The sequence below is a fragment of the Capricornis sumatraensis genome, chromosome 10 (genome assembly GCF_032405125.1).
Source record: "Capricornis sumatraensis isolate serow.1 chromosome 10, serow.2, whole genome shotgun sequence".
NCBI lineage: Eukaryota > Metazoa > Chordata > Mammalia > Artiodactyla > Bovidae > Capricornis > Capricornis sumatraensis.
Genome location: NC_091078.1, coordinates 35,439,195 through 35,455,388, shown reverse-complemented (window position 1 = coordinate 35,455,388; position 16,194 = coordinate 35,439,195). Strand labels below are relative to the sequence as shown.

Here is a 16,194-nt window from a genome sequence, read left to right as displayed (position 1 = left end):
CAGCCTTGTTTTTCTTCTTCTGTACCTGACTGATTAATTTTCCTCATGGTGAGCTCATTCCTCACCCACCCACTGTCAAAAATGGACTCACGGGTGGCTGACCTGAGGTCAAAACATGCATAATTTGTACTAAAATTTCACAAGCAACCATGTGTAAACCATCCAGGTGTTTTGGTAAAGATGTCTCACTCTGTGTATTTTACCCAGGTTATAAAGTCAGCTCGGGTCATGAAGAAGGCCGTGGGTCACCTTATTCCCTTCATGGAAAAAGAGAGAGAAGAAACCAAAGTGCTTACTGGCAAAATAGAAGATGAGGCAAGTCATTTGGTTGGGGCCTGTGGACCTTGTGAGGAATTGGCTCTGGATACTCTTACTGGGCTGGAGGGTAGGGACTTAAGCCATTGGGCTTGACTGTGTCATTGACGATGAAGCAGAGAAGTGAAACAACTTTTTTACCAAGTATCAGAATACCCTGGGATTTTCTATAGAACGTGGCTTTATGAAATTTTTAATAGAAACATAACGAGTTCACTCATTCATCTACCAACTATTTACAGAGCTCTTACCACTTGCCAGTTAGTGTGCTCAACTCTGTAGCTAAAAAAGATCAGTCCCTACCCTTGAGATACTGTTTGGTTTTGGAAGACCTCCTTCCTGAATATTGTCTGTGTGCTGGCCATGTTCTTGGCACCACTGCTGGATTTAGCTCCCTTCCTGTTGGCTGCGCCACCGCAGTAAATCATGAAGCTTTTGACCTGTTTAGCTCCCTGTGCTTGGTCAGCTTTGGCCCCTAAGATTCTGAATTCTTAAATCTATCTGTGTTTGTGAATGGCTCTGATGTAGTGTTCATAAAAATCCCACTTGCCTTGCATGTCTTTTTCTTTTTCTTTTTTTGAGGGAGGAGATGGTGGTGGAACAACAGTGTTGAAGAAGACAGTCTGAGCCCCCCTGCCCTGGGCTGCTGTGGTCCTTCCCATTCTGATGGGACACAGGCAGCTCTCCAGAGCCTCCCTCCCCCTTTACTGCTGACATTCACTAGACATTTATCAGATAGGCTTGGGGTTACACATATGATCTTCAGTGATGGGACTGTTTTATATTTGAACTTAAACTGTTTTTGAGATGATGGAACACATGATCTGGGTTGAAACCCCCTCAGTGAACCGCCTGGGGGGTTGCTGCGGCTTATAGCCTTCTTTGCACAGAGCACGAGGCTTGGGTTCCGGGTCCATCTTTGAGGGTTACCTTGGTTGCATTGAATTGCTTTCTGTTCCAACACCTGTCTGGCTTCAGAGAACCAGGTGACCCTAGCAATGCTGAGCTGTTTGACTTCCTCTCCAGGACCCTTACCAAGGCACCATCGTGCTGGCTACTGTTAAAGGTGACGTACACGACATAGGCAAGAACATAGTTGGAGTGGTTCTTGGCTGCAATAATTTCAGGTAACTTTGGACCCACCTTTCTTACCTGAGCCCCTTTCTTATTTAAAGTAAAAGCATTAACAGGTGATTCATCTTTGGGTGGGGAGGGCAGGGTAGAGCTGTGGATGATAGAGGTGGTTTATCTTTTTCTTCACATGTTTTTGAATTTTCTGCATTGAACATACCTTTTCAAATGAAGTAATTTAGTAATTATTTAATGGTGTACATTCAGTAAGGACAAAAAGAATAGAAAACAGTATTCAAGCAGGGTCAAACAACCCAGAGGCTTCTGGGGAATTGACTTCAGGCCAGAGGCTCAAACATTGGACCCCACCTCATGGCTGTATTTCCTTTTTACTCTCAATAAGCTGCCAGATTTTAAAGCCAAGATCTTATTAAGACCTTGGCTAAATTCTTTTTCCTTTGCTTAGAAGAGAACCATGCATGCCTCTTAGTATTGATGAAGCTAGTTTTTGAATGCTGTATACAAGTAAAATCCCTTTCTTATACCTCTCATTATAGTTGAATAATTATTTAGCGCCAGTTTATTTCTGTGTGAGAGCTCATGACCCACAGTAAGAGCATTGCTCAGAGTTCAACATATTCTCTGTAATGAAAAGCCTGATAAAACTAATGTCTTCTCTGGCCCATATCCAGCCAACGGTCCTTTTGAGGCGTGGACTTCTTTCCATGTGCTGTTTTCGCTGTAGAGAGGAGAAGCAACTGCAGCTGGGCCCCCTTGGGGGTTAGGGTTAGAGAGTTCCCACTGTCAGATAACCATTACCCTCTAAGCCCCCTCCCTGCTTTCAAACTCTTCATCCATGTCTGCGTTCAAGGCCAGTTAAATGCAGCTAAGGAAGGTTGGCGATGAAGGAGCGTTGGCAGAGTGGCACCTTCTTCCTCTGACTGTCTTCACAGGCCCTTTTGTTTGGCTGCCTGTTCACTATCAAAAGACGGAGCATTTTCTCCTAGTCCTGGAAATAAGGAATATTGTTCTTGGAATACATTTATTATTTTTTAAAGATAAATATACCAGAAAGACAATGGCGGTTGTAAGATTTTTACCTATAGAATAAGTATTTGGATGAGGAATAAATATTTGATAAGGTGTTGGCTTCCTAAAATCTCTTGACATTTCTACTGTTGTCTCAGCTTTTAAAATCCTATGCTGTTGATTTCTGTTTGCATTCATCTCAATTAGTTCAGATTCATTTCAGCTAATAAATGTTTATAGATCATCTACTATATACCATGAATTGTATCAGAGACACCCAGATGATTTAGTTGACTTTTCTCCATTCAGGAACTTTACTGTTTGTCAGGCTAAAAAGCCAGGTACATATTCAATGGTGATAATAGGACAAAAACTATTGAAAAAAGGCAGTTTGTAAGCAAGCTCCCTAAAGCAATTCTTGAGATATCATTGTCTGTGTTTATCCTTTTGTATTATGAAAAATGGATAAGTAGCTGAGAGAATCATACCAGTAATTTTTCTTCCTCCAGTAAAGGCATTTTAAGAGGCCAGGGAGAACTGTGGCATTTCTCCAGGGTGCTACTGGAGCCCGATGTCATCAGTGAAAGTGACTTATTAAACCCGAACGCTTTCCTCCAGCACACCCATCTCCTCTGGCTTGTACACTAGAGGATCACTTGTTTTTTGCTGGCTTCCCAGGTGACATAGTGGTAAAGAATCTGCCTGCCAATACAGGAGACACAGATACCTGGGTTCAGTCCCTGAGTCAGGAAGATCCCCTGGTGTGGGAAATGGCAACCCACTCTAGTATTCTTGCTTACAGAATTCCATCAACAGAGGAGCCTGGTGGGCTACCACCCATGGGGTTGCAAAGAGTCAGACATGACTGAGCACTCACATAATAATGGCAGCTGGAGAAACATCTTCTGATGACACTTTATTCTTTTTGTAAAAAATAAGTGAACGTGCCATACCTTTTTTCTTTGGGCTCAAACACCCCTTTGGGTCTTGTGTCTCATAATACATGGATTCTTGACACTGATGGGTTTAATGTTATGGTGTCAGGTAGTAGACAGATGCCCCTGAGATAGGACTTGTGCAGCGAAATGTATCCTTTGACTGTGTATCTGTGCTGCAGGCTAATGCCTGGGTGAATCACCCAGCTAGTTGAGTGAGTCTAGCGAACCATCTAGTACCAGATGCTAATACAACTTTTTCATTCCCGGCTCTTTGTCACTGGTCAGTAAATCTCATGAAATGCTAAGAGTTCTTTGTGGGGAAAAAAGAAGTAAAAAGGACTCAAAGTGATAGTTCTGTCTAGACAGAAAAAGCACATTTTTTTATCGGGATGATGCAATAGAATTTGCAGATTTGAGAATTTGAATAGATTTGGGGATATGTCCACCTTAGGTATTAGAGTTTACTAATACCTAACATTTATTTACCACTTCACAATTTATATAGTGCTGCTTTTATATAACTGATTTTTCCTTTTTTTCCCCTTTGTATTCTTTTCCTGATTTCTTTCTTTCTTTTTCTTTTTTTCCTGTCCTTCATTCTTTTTTTCTTTTTACGGTTTTGATCCTGCTTTGCCTGCCTCAGTTATTGTACTTCTCATTTTACACAGCTAGCAAGTGGCAGGCCATCCCCAGGGCTTCTGAGTCCAAAAGTCAGGATTCTGTATTGTGGCAGTTTAGCTTTCAATATTTATTCCAGTTTTAAGCAACTTTAACTGTAATGTCTAATATTAATATTCCAGTTTAATTCCTCTTTAGAAATAATTTAGAATATTTAAACATATTTTGATCAGATATTTGATTACATTAAACTTGAGTTTAGAATACTCTAATAATTGTTATATAAAAAGACAAATGTAGACTTTTCCCATTTAACATAATGCACCCTGTTTAATTGGATAAGAAAAAATTGGATGTAATAACAAAATTTTAAATTAAATATCATACATCTAGTACTTTTAAAAATATGGATCTGGTGAAAGAGATAACAAGACGTATTTTCGTGTTAATCAGTGGTTCTTAATGTAAAATGTCTGCTGCTAAGTTGCTTCAGTCGTGTCCGACTCTGCGACCCCATAGACAGCAGCCCACCAGGCTCCACAGTCCTTGGAATTCTCCAGGCAAGAACACTGGAGTCGGTTGCCATTTCCTTCTCCGGTGCATGAAAGTGAAAAGTGAAAGTGAAGTCGCTCAGTCATGTCCGACTCTTTGCATCCCCATGGACTGCAGCCTACTAGGCTCCTCCATCCCAAATGTCTAGGATGGGTAAATAATACATGGTTAAGAAGGGAACACTTTGAAACTGTATAATGCTAGAGTTTTCAGCTAAGTGAGGAAAAGGAGTGTATTTAAGTCAAGGGCACACTAATCTAATCTTTCCTAGCACCTCACAGGTTCTCTTGATAATTATTTGGATGCTTTTAACTGTTGTTTGTGTGTGCTTTTGGAGCTTAATTGAAATAGAATTGACATACAACATTGTGTAAGCTTAAGGTGTAAAACGTTGATTTGATTTGCAGTATGATCACCACATAGTGTTAGCTAACCCATCACATAATTACCATTTCTTATTTGTGGTGAGAACATTTAAAATACACCTTCTTAACACTCACATAGCATGCAGTGTTGTTAACTCTGTTCAGAGTGCTGTGTATTAGATCCTAGAACTTAGTCATCTTCCAGCTGGAAGTTTGTACCCTTGACCAACATCTTCCCATTTTCCCCACCCTACAGCCCCTAGAAACACCTCTTCTACTCTGTTTCTGTGCATTCAGCTTTTTAGACTACCCATATAAGCCTGTCATACAGTATTTTTCTTTCTCTGTATGTCTTATCTCAGCATAATGCCTTCAGGGTCCATCCATTGTTTCAGTGGAAAGATTTCTTTCTTTCTTATGGCTTCTTAATGGTTTCATTGTATGCATATATCACATCTTTATCCATTTATCTGTTGACACGCGCTTAACCACAGGTTGGAAATCTTGGTTGGGACTGCAAACTGGTACAGTACTCCCATCTAGTGGTGGTACATGTGAATTGCAGGATCAGAAGACCCTGCCACCTTCAACTTCACTAAACTGATGTGAGGCACCCTAAGAAAAACTAGTTTTATTTTACTTTTTAATTCTTTCTGGAGAGTAAAAGGGGATTTATCTATTACAAGATTTATTTTCAAAATTTTATATATCATTAAATAGTTTTGGATGCCTTTGCTAAGGCATTTGGTGCAGCTTACATTTTGTCTGAATTAGAAGCCCAAATTAAATGCTTGTGTTTACAGCTCTGTTATAATCACTTTAGAATGATGATTGTAAAATTTTAAAATTTCCATAGCATTCATTTTTATTTTCTTTAATCTCTCATGTGGCAAAATAAAAGAATGTGTATAAGAAGAGGCTTACAGACATGGGGTATAGCTCAGAGTGCAGAAGGGAAATCAAGAGAAAGCCAAGGGAGGTGTAGAGGTATGCAGGAGAAGCAGAGAGTTGTAGTAAAGGGGAGAGAAAATGGGGAGGGGTGGTGGGAAGGATGGCGGCGGGCAGGGATGGGATTGATCCAGGCTTCGGATCCTTTCCTTCAGCCAGTGTTCCCCAGGGCCAGTTGTTCATGATTCTAGACTTTCGTTGTGCTAGTCTCTGCTGGATGGCCCTCTTCTTTCCTTCACCTGGCTAATACTTGCTCAAGATTCAGGCGATAGTACCCTCCTGGAATCCTTCTAAAACTGTTGTCCAGCTATGATGGCCTCTCACAGCACACTGTAAAGGCCTCCTGCCTGGCACTTACCACACTGTATTCTAATTCAGAACTTTCCAGCAGTTTCTTAACTCACATGTGCCCAGAAACACATCCCCTTCTTTCTCCAGGGTATGACTGAGGACAGCCCCAGTCCTAGATTGGTTGACCCTGGTGGCAAGTAGCCTCCTTCCTGTATCCCAGGGCCATAAGTACTATTTTCTATGCATGGAAAACATTATAAAGTGCTCCTCTAAGCAGTGATATCTTTGACTGTTTCCCAGAAAAACTTGTTAAAGCAGCCTAATAAGTTGGAAGTTGAACTCGTCATACTCTAGGCCCCTAGTTCATTGTTTCCAGACCTCTTCTTAACCTCCCTAATGGCTGGTCATCTCTCTTGCTGATTGCTCCTTCTCTGTGTGACCCCCCTAAAGGGGAGTACTTCAGGGCTTAACTCTGGGACCTCTTCTCTGTCTGCCCTCACTGCTTCTCAGACTTCAGTGCACCTTCTGACCACCTGGGGATCTTGATAAGTCAGATCTGATGAAAGTAGGTCTGGACAGACAGGCTTAGATCATCTCATTCAGTCTCATGAATTTTTTTTTCTATTCCTCTCCCCTGTCATCTCCTCTCCCCTTCCCCTCCTCTTCCCACTCTTCCCTCAGCCCCTTCTCTCCAACCCCTACCCACTTTTGGCAATTCATTTTTCTAAATATTTTACACATGGTCTCAGGACTTCTTAATGCCATGTAATATGCCAACAAGTCCGAGGTTTTATCTCCAGCTTGGATCGCTCACCTGGGCTGCAGGCTTACAGATCCAGATGACTACCTGAGAGCTCCATTTAGATTTCTTAAAAAAAACTTAATGTTTTGAAATTTTAAATAATCACCATTAAGATGCCCTCTTCTTCTCTGAGCTCACTCCCTACAGCTTTCTCCTTCCTCTATTTCTATCTGACCACAAGGTCTTCTTACTTTTCCTCCAACAAAGCAAGCAGACACATGATGTTCCTGAAAGATAGAGTGCCTGAAACAAGAAAAAGGATTGAGAGCGAGATGATTCTTACCATCACACTGATGAGTTGTAATTCTTAAAATACAACATACAATGTTGAAAGCGTCAGCTTTGAAATCCATACCTCTTTGTCTTGATGTAAAAGCAATATGCTCTTTCACTTAGTGTTATAGGCTGTATTTAGTCATAGTCCAACAAATCCAGTTACCGAACTGTGTGCAGTGTGCTAAAGAGAAAGAAAGGGGCCACCTCACCCCTGTTATAACATGCAGTGCCCCATCATCAACCTCTGTGGCGCGTTTTCTAGTGGATTAGTGTTAACAGACCTGAAGAGAGTCATCATTGATTTGAAATTGTCCGCTTTCTGAGGATTCTCTTTGTGCTAGTTTATTTTTTTTTAAGAAATTTAAGTACTATGATAACAAGCTAAAAAATCCAACTTAAATATAAACAGGTATATAATGAGAAGCAACGCTCCTTCCTGCCCTTGGTGTTCAGCACCCACTGTTAACAGCTGCTATGATGTCAGGTAGTGGTTCTTAAGCATTGTTTGTTTTTTTTTTTAACTTATAATCATTTTGTCTGTTTAGTTATTTAGGAATTGTTGACATGAGGAAACAAAAGAAAATGTGCACTGTAATTTTTAAAACATCTTTATAACCAATGCTCATGATGAAATTACATTGTCAAAATGATGGACCTCCTTGGTGCTCTCTAAATCTAGAATAGAGGAGTAGTTTATAGAACATTTTCCAAGGCTAGAATCCCGTTTTCTCTGAGATCCAGGAAGCCGTCTCCTTCCTGAGTCGCAGCTCCGTGGAGTCGCTCTGTCCGAGGGCGCGCTCCAGGCTTCCTCCGCCCAGTCCCACTCTCCTCGTGTGCCCACCGTGGTCTGCTCTCCCTTTGAGTCTTGCTCGTCCTTCTTGGTAGCTGTCCTTTCATTCCTTCTCCCTCTCCTTTGACTAATGGGAGCTTGCCTTCTCATCAGCTTTTCATGTCCAGGAACTGACCTCTTCTCCTTATCCTGCTTGTTGGCTCCCACGTAGGGTATACTGTTCAGTAGATATTTACGGAGTGAACTTCTCTAACGTCTTTATTGGCCTCCATGGCTAAGAAGACGAGTTTTCGTGTCAGACCCTGGTTCAGATCCCAGCTCCACTACTAGATAGTTGTCTGGCTGGACAAAATGCTTAACTTCCGGGCACATGATTTTCTGGACCCTTCCTTATTAAAAACGTAAAAATCATGTTTTCAAAAATTTTTTAAAAAGAGTATTCTTTGGTAAAACCTACCTCAAAATAAAATTTAAAATAGGAATCAAACATAAAAATATTTATATTGTTTAATGCAATAATCCCATTTATAACAGTCCATCTAATGTATATATTTGGATAAATACATGAAATAAATATATGAAAACAATCCCCCCAACCCCCCAAAAAAGACACAGGCCCCCATGATCGTGCTTCCACGTACAGTTCCTGTGAGGGTTAAACAAGATTGTTTATATAGAAGGCTTAGCATAGTGGAAATATCCCAGGTGTCCATTGACAGATGAATGGATAAACATCTGGCACATTCATACAATGAAATATTATTCAGCCTTAAAAAGGAATGAAGTTCTGACTTAGGCTCCAGTGGGGGAGGAACCCTAAAGATGTTAGGCTAAGTGAAATTAGCCAGACCCAGAAGGACAAATGATGTATGATTCCACTTGTAGAAATATCCAGACAAGGCAAATTCGTAGAGATAGAAGGCAGAGTAAAGGTTACTTGTTGCTGAGGGATTATAAAGTTTCTGTTTGGGGCAATGAAAGAGTTTTGAAATTAAATAGTAGTGATGGTTACACAACATTGCGACTAACTAGTGACCCTCAACTACATACTTAAAAATGGTTAAAATGGCACGCTATGTATTATATATATTTTACCAGAGCTTAGAAAATAATGTCCTGTACCAAAGGCTACCTTAAACAGGTGAATTAGATGCTCTGTGGATTGTGTCAGCGACGGTCCTTAAAAAAGCTTAGTGTAGCCCCTGCCCACGGTCAGTTCCTAATCAATGGCAGTCATCACTGAGTCGGTTGTCAGTGTTCGGTGAGCTTTTCAGTGTGATTCCAGTTTACACGAGAGCAGTGTTCAATGGTTAAATAAGAATGTTCCTTTAGCTTTTTTGATAATTAATGGGATCTCGTTAATTATCTCACATCTCATTTCTGTACCCCAGAGTTATTGATTTAGGAGTCATGACTCCATGTGACAAGATACTGAAGGCTGCTCTAGACCACAAAGCAGGTACTATGCAACTGGGTTCCCGGGCATTTCAGTAAATTGTGTTCTCCCAGTATCTGTCGGCGAAGGGTGATGCCCCTGCCCATGGAGGTTACTGGGACGTGCAGGCACTCAACCGACAGCTCCTGCCTGGAGGGTTCTGTCATTGCCATTTATAAAGGGGGGGACTAAAGGGGTGAATAGGTAACCGTGAAACTCCTTATATAGTTCCGAGGAAGGGGTATGGGGACAGGCTTCTTAGAACAACTTGTATTAGATTTTGTTTTTCTCTCTGTGTGTGTGTTCTTATATTTCTTCTGACACTGTGACATATCCCATCTGGGAAATCCTGAACTAACAGTTTCGTGGCTTTTCCTAAAACGGTGGCAAGCAGATTATTGCAACCTGAAGTTGCAAATCATATTTACTACCAAAAGCAAGCAATAAATTGAAAACCCCCAGTCAGAAAAGAAGTCTCAAAATTATTCATAGAAATTGGGAATTTATCTTCTGGCTTGTGGTCTTTATTACAGAGTTTTGAAAATGAGTCTTCATACTTTTTCTCTTTTTCTCACATCCTCCTTTTCATTGTTCTTTTTTTCCTTTTTTTAAATAATAGATATAATTGGCCTGTCAGGACTCATCACTCCTTCCCTGGATGAAATGATTTTTGTCGCTAAGGAAATGGAGAGACTAGCTATAAAGATCCCATTGTTGATTGGAGGAGCTACCACTTCCAGGTGAGTCATGCTAATGAGCTTCATGCCTCACTGAAATTTTCACAGATGCTAGTGTTTAAAAACAGTGATAAAACCTGAGGTTTTTCCTACACATAGCACCTTGGCTCCTTATTTTATAAACACACGAACTTTCCAGTCTTTGTGCCACAAGAGTCAGAATAATTTGGGGGCCTGCTGCAGGAAACTCCTCCATCATTGCCACCCCCACACCTGTTTTTGGATTCCTTTGGCCTGTAATCCTCTTCCCCTTAATCCTCTCACCTCCTGCTCAGTCCCTGAGACTTCTAATGAGCACCTGAGTGAAAATGTGTGTTTTAGCACAAAGGCATTGCTTAAATTTTAGCCCACTCTCTGTCCTGAAGCAGGTGTCTGAGTAATTACAAGCTCTGTTGAAGAAACTCTGACCTTGTAATAGTTGAGATAGAAAGCTGACTGAGAGAAAATGAATCAGAGGATCACTTTGGGAAGTTGTTTCTGAAGAGGAGAGCTTTTGGGAACCTTTGGGTCAAATAATTTAAAGAAGAGAAAGTTCAAGTTTGGTCACAGGATCATTATTTTGTCAGATGTCTCCTGGGGTCATGATCATAATGCTAGTTGGTGAGAGGTATGTTAATTAGAGGTAGTAGACTTTTTCTGATACATTCCTTATGCCCATATAGCTCACTTTGGCAGGGAGCAGTGCCCAGGTAGAGCATTGGTCCTGGTGGTCGCACAAGCATGCAGTTCGTTTCTGATACGAAATACAGTAGATGGCCAGGCCAAAGCTATTCAGAGTTCCTTTCACACTGGAAACAACTGTATGTTAAGCCACTTGTAGTAGTTAGGAATCTCCAAACAGGATGTATGTCTGTACATGGGGCATGGGGGGAGGGAGACAGAGAAATTGATTTTAAGGAACCGTCTCATGTGATTCTGGAAGCAAGAATGACTGAAATCTGCAGAGAAGGTGGGCATGCTGGAGGCCTGGCAAGAGTTGCTGTTGAATCTTGAGTCCAAAGGCAGTCTGGAGGAAGAAGGCCTTCTTCCTCTGGGAACCCCAGTCTTTTCTCTTTATTGTTGTTGCTCACTTGCTCAGTCATATCTGATTCTTTGTGACCCCATGGACTGCAGCACACCAGGCTTCCCTGTCCATTACCATTTCCCGGAGCTTGCGCAAACTCATGTCTATTGAGTCGGTGATGCCATCAAACCATCTCATTCTGTCGTCCCCTTCTCCTCCTGCCTTCAATCTTTCCCAACATCAGGCTCGTTACCAATGAGTTGGCTCTTCGCATCAGGTGACCAACATACTGGAGCTTCAGTCCTTCCAATGAATATTCAGGACTGATTTCCTTTGGGATTGACTGTTTTGATCTCCTTGCAGTCCAAGGGACTCTAAAGAGCCGCCTTCAATACCACAGTTTGAAAGCATCGATTCTTTGGTGCTCAGCCTTTATGGTCCAACTCTCACATCCATACATCACTATTGGAAAAACCATAGCTTTGACTGTGCAGACTTTTGTCGGCAAAGTAATGTCTCTGCTTTTTAATATGCTGTCTAGGTTGGTCATAACTTTTCTTCCGAGGAGCAAGCATCTTTTAATTTCACGGCCACAGTCACTGTCTGCAGTGATTTTGGAGCCCAAGAAAATAAAGTCTTTGACTGTTTCTATTGTTTCCCCATCTATTTGCCATGAAGTGATGGGACCAGATGCCCTGATCTTAGTTTTTTTGAATGTTGAGTTTTAAGCTAGCTTTTTCACTCTCCTCTTTCACCTTCATCAAGAGGCTCTTTAGTTCCTCTTCGCTTTCTTCCATAAGGGTACATATCTGAGGTTTTCGATATTTCTCCTGGCAGTGTTGATTCCACCTTGCACTTCATCCAGTCCAGCATTTTGCATGATGTACTCTGCATATAAGTTAAATAAAGAGGGTGACAATATACAGGCTTCTCTTAAGGTCTTCAGTTGATTAGATGAGGCCTACCCATATTCTGGAGGGCAATCTGCTTTACTCAGAGCCTACTGATATAAGTGTTAATCACATCTGAAAAATATCCTCACAGAAACATCTAGATTGTTGTTTGACCAAAAACTGGGTACCATGGCCTTGCCAAATTGGCACATAAAATTGACCATCCTCCCACTTTTAATCTGAATAGCACATTTTCATGAGTGGTTACAGTGTTCTATCTCCACTAATTGCTTCTCATACTTGGAGAACTCAGTAGTGTGGCTGTTATTGCTCATGTTAGAAAACTGGCTTTGTTTTTCCACGAAGAACTTAACCTGCTAGGATTATGTGACAGATTGTTCTCCAGGAATATGACTATCTGTCAATATCTGGGATTTCAGTGAGCATAGTTTGGGTAATTGAATGATTATAGTGGGAATATTCATTAGCTTAGTAAAGAGAATGGTAAGAGAATCTACCGATTATTGTCAACATGAAAGACCTTTTAAAATCAGAGTTGTAAAATAAGAATAAAGAAATATTTAAATGAGCAGATGTAATAAGATGCATTATGAGTTGTGTGAATGTGATGCTAGTTTCCAAATAAGAAAGATTTTATGGGGACTACACTTGGAAGTTCAGTATCAGGAAACCACATCCTGCTGCTTGTTCAAGCTGGAGCATCGCTGTTGCTTAGTTTCTGAGTTGTGTGCAGCTCTTTTGTCACCGCACAGACTGTAGTCTGCCAGACCTCTCTGTCCGTGGGATTTCCCAGGCAAGAATACTGCAGTGGGCGGCCGTTTTCTTCTCCAGGTGATTTTCCTGACCCAGGGATTGAACTCGCGTCTCCTGCATCTCCTGCATTGTCAGGCAGGTTCTTTGCCACTGAGCCACCAGAAAAGCCCAAGTTGGAACATTACCAATAGTTAATTGTATTATATCTCTCACCAAGTAAGAGCCACAGATTAAATAATGATCGGAAGTAACATGGCGAGCCTCTCAAGATGTATCATTGGCAACATTAGCCATAAATGACTCTTAACAGTTATAACCTGGTATACCAAGTAATCAGTTAGATCAGTAATGACCAACAGTCCTCATGCTCTTATAGAATATCTGTTCTCCTCATCTGGAAAACTGAAGGTTCTTCCCAGGAGACAGACATCTGGTTCCCATGATCTCCCAGGTCTCTTTAACTCCAGTATTCTGTTTTTCGATGAGTTTTTCTGGTTCTCTTCCTTGCCTGTTACAGTTTCTGAAAAATTATTTAGAAAATAAAAGCCAGTAGTCATGCTTCCAGGTAACCATGTCTTTCTCCAGTTTTGCCTGCATTTCAGCTTTGTATAAGTGGATTCCATCGATACTATTTATACTTAATCTACTGTGTATATTCTTCTGTGTCCCGCTCAACATTATGTCTTTAAGCCCCAACTCATTGTTACAGTAGTCGGGGTTTTTTTTGTTTTGTTTTGTTTTCCACTTTGTGGTAAAATATTGAATTGTATAATGTCCTCTGGTTTATTTATCCATGTTACTTTTGTGGGCATTTGGGGTTTTTCCAGTTTGGGGCTGTTAATGTGGCGTGCTGCTATAAATGTGTATCTTCCCTGAAGCAGACTTGCTGGGTCACAGAAGATACGTATGGTCATCTGCATTCCATGGACAGAGGAGCCTAGTGTAGTACAGTTCACAGGGTCACAAAAGTCAGACACAACTTAGTGACTATATGGCAACAACATCTGCGTTAGATATTTATTGCAGGGTCTTTTCCCAAAGTGATTGTACTAATTTATACTCCCACCAGCAATTATGAGGTTTCTAGTTATTCTACGCCTTTTTCAGTGTTTGCCATTTTAGTATGTATGCAATAGTATCTTAATAAGATCTTCATTTATATTTCTCTGCTGACTAATGATGTTCAGTACATTTTCATATGTATATCGACAGTTTGGATATACTTTTTGAATTTTTTCTTTTTAAATTAGTTATTTCACCATTTTTCTTACTAATTTGTATGCATTCTTTATTCACATTGGATGCAGCTCTTTCTCAGAAAGTGTTAGTCTCTCAGTGATGTCTGACTCTCTGCAACCCCATGGACTGTAGCCTGCCAGGCTCCTCTGTCCACGGAATTCTCCAGGCAAGAATGTTGGAGTAGGTAGCCATTCCCTTTTCTAAGGGTTCTTCCTGACCCAGGGATCAAATCCTAGTCTCCTGCATTGCAGGCAGATTCTTTACTGTCTGAGCCACCAGGGAAGCCCCTATCAGATATATATATATATATATATATTTATATATGGCAACAGATTCTTCCAATATGGCTTACATTTTATTTTCTTAGCGGTATTTTGGGTAACAGAAGTTCTTCATGTTCATGAAGTCTGATTTATGGATCTCTTCCTTTATGGTTAGTGCTTTTTGCATCTGTGTAAGAAGACATCTACTCCAGGAGAGTCAGCTTTGCAAGAACACATTCAGGAATTTGAATGTCTCAGAAGCCATCTGAGAACCCTTATCATCACCTCCTACAGACCTGTAGAGGGAGGGCTTAGCAGTGGCCCAGTTCTTTCCTTTACTAACTCCTTTTTGAGCAGATGGAGGCTCAGGACTTCCAAGTTCTCGTGAAAGCAGATTTCTGAAGGGAATAGCAGCATGGCTCTTCCAGACTTCAGGGGCCTGCAGTAGGTAGCATGAGAGAATTAGAGCTGTTCCCCCAGATACTCGAAATGAGGCTTGAGGATGGATCCTTGGAGAAGCTGAAAGGGTTATACAGATTTGGGATCATTTGTGGGTAGAAATGTGCTTAGAGTGGCCCTTTTAAACCTACAGCAATAAGAGAATAGAAAACTGAGCAGTTTCCTGTCTGTAATACAGATGATTTTGTATCACAAACTAGAAATGACTTTAATAGAAATCTGGCCCTTTTAGCTACAGAACTTCTCAAGGGCAAAAGTCTGGCAGTTAGCTCTCAATTTTTTAACTGGTTTAAAGCCAATAGCTGCAAAATGTCTTTTTCAATTATCTTTTGTGTAATTTAACTTGGAGAATTCAACAGGAAGTCACATTGCTCAAAGCGGGAGGTAATTTTCTGAGTTTTGTTTTGTTTTTTTAAATTGCTCCAAAGTATGGTGCTGAATCACATAACTGATAATATTTTCCTCTGTATAGGATTTCATGGAATGAATTTTCTATGCTAATCTCACTCCTGATTCTATCTTAATTTTCCTGAAATTTATTTTCCATTTTCTTTCATTTTTCGCATCGCATTTTAAGTTTTGGTCATGCTGCATTTATGTAAAACGCTAATTCTGGGATAGGATAGGACATGAAATAGATGTTTGGAGTATGTGTTCTTTTTCAGAATGTGAAAGAGTTTCTTCTTATGCCCTCTTAGATCAGCTCCAGCCTGCAGCTGGGGGTGACTTTGTGCCAGCAGTCCCACAGGCTCAGGGAAGACCTCCATGTTAGACACCTAACCACTTACCACAGATGAGGCCTAATCCACACTGGTAGCAAGGTGGGAGACCTTAGGCTAGGGCTGACACTGCCATAGTTAGTCGGTCACTATGGAAGGTGACTGATTAAATCCTAGATGTTGACTAGGGATTTAGCAGAGATGCATTTGAGATTCAGCCTCAGCCTCTACCCCTTTGCTCTGGGTATGTAGGAAGGAGAGGAGAGATTCCAGTGTTTTGTATTTTTTCAAACTTCAGAAAGAAGTATTCTTCCACCTGGAGAAGTTTGCATAAATGGAAGCTTAGGAAAAAAGTGGAATCAATGTCAAACCAGAAGCACTCTTTTTTTTTTTAATTAGTTAATTTATTTTAATTGGAGGCTAATTACTTTACAATATTGTGGTGGTTTTTGCCATACATTGACATGAATCAGCCATGGGTGTACACGTGTCCCTCATCCTGAACCCCCCTCCCACCTCCCTCCCCACCCCATCCCTCAGGGTTGTCCCAGTGCACCGGCTTTGAGTGCCCTGTTTCATGCCTTGAACTTGGACTGGGATCTGTTTCACTATGGTAATATACATGTTTCAGTGCTATTTTCTCAAAGCATCCCACCCTCGCCTTCTCCCACAGAGTC

General features: G+C 41.0%; 1 protein-coding gene across 1 annotated transcript in view; it reads left to right on the top strand.

Annotated features, from left to right (window-relative positions):
- MTR (5-methyltetrahydrofolate-homocysteine methyltransferase) overlaps positions 1-16,194 on the top strand; it is a 113,427-nt gene that overhangs the window by 72,926 nt on the left and 24,307 nt on the right. Inside the window, exons 20-23 of the mRNA XM_068982985.1 lie at positions 208-315; positions 1,342-1,442; positions 9,387-9,454; positions 10,050-10,170. Of these exons, the coding sequence (XP_068839086.1) occupies positions 208-315; positions 1,342-1,442; positions 9,387-9,454; positions 10,050-10,170 (398 nt within the window). The remainder of the gene's footprint in view (positions 1-207; positions 316-1,341; positions 1,443-9,386; positions 9,455-10,049; positions 10,171-16,194) is intronic.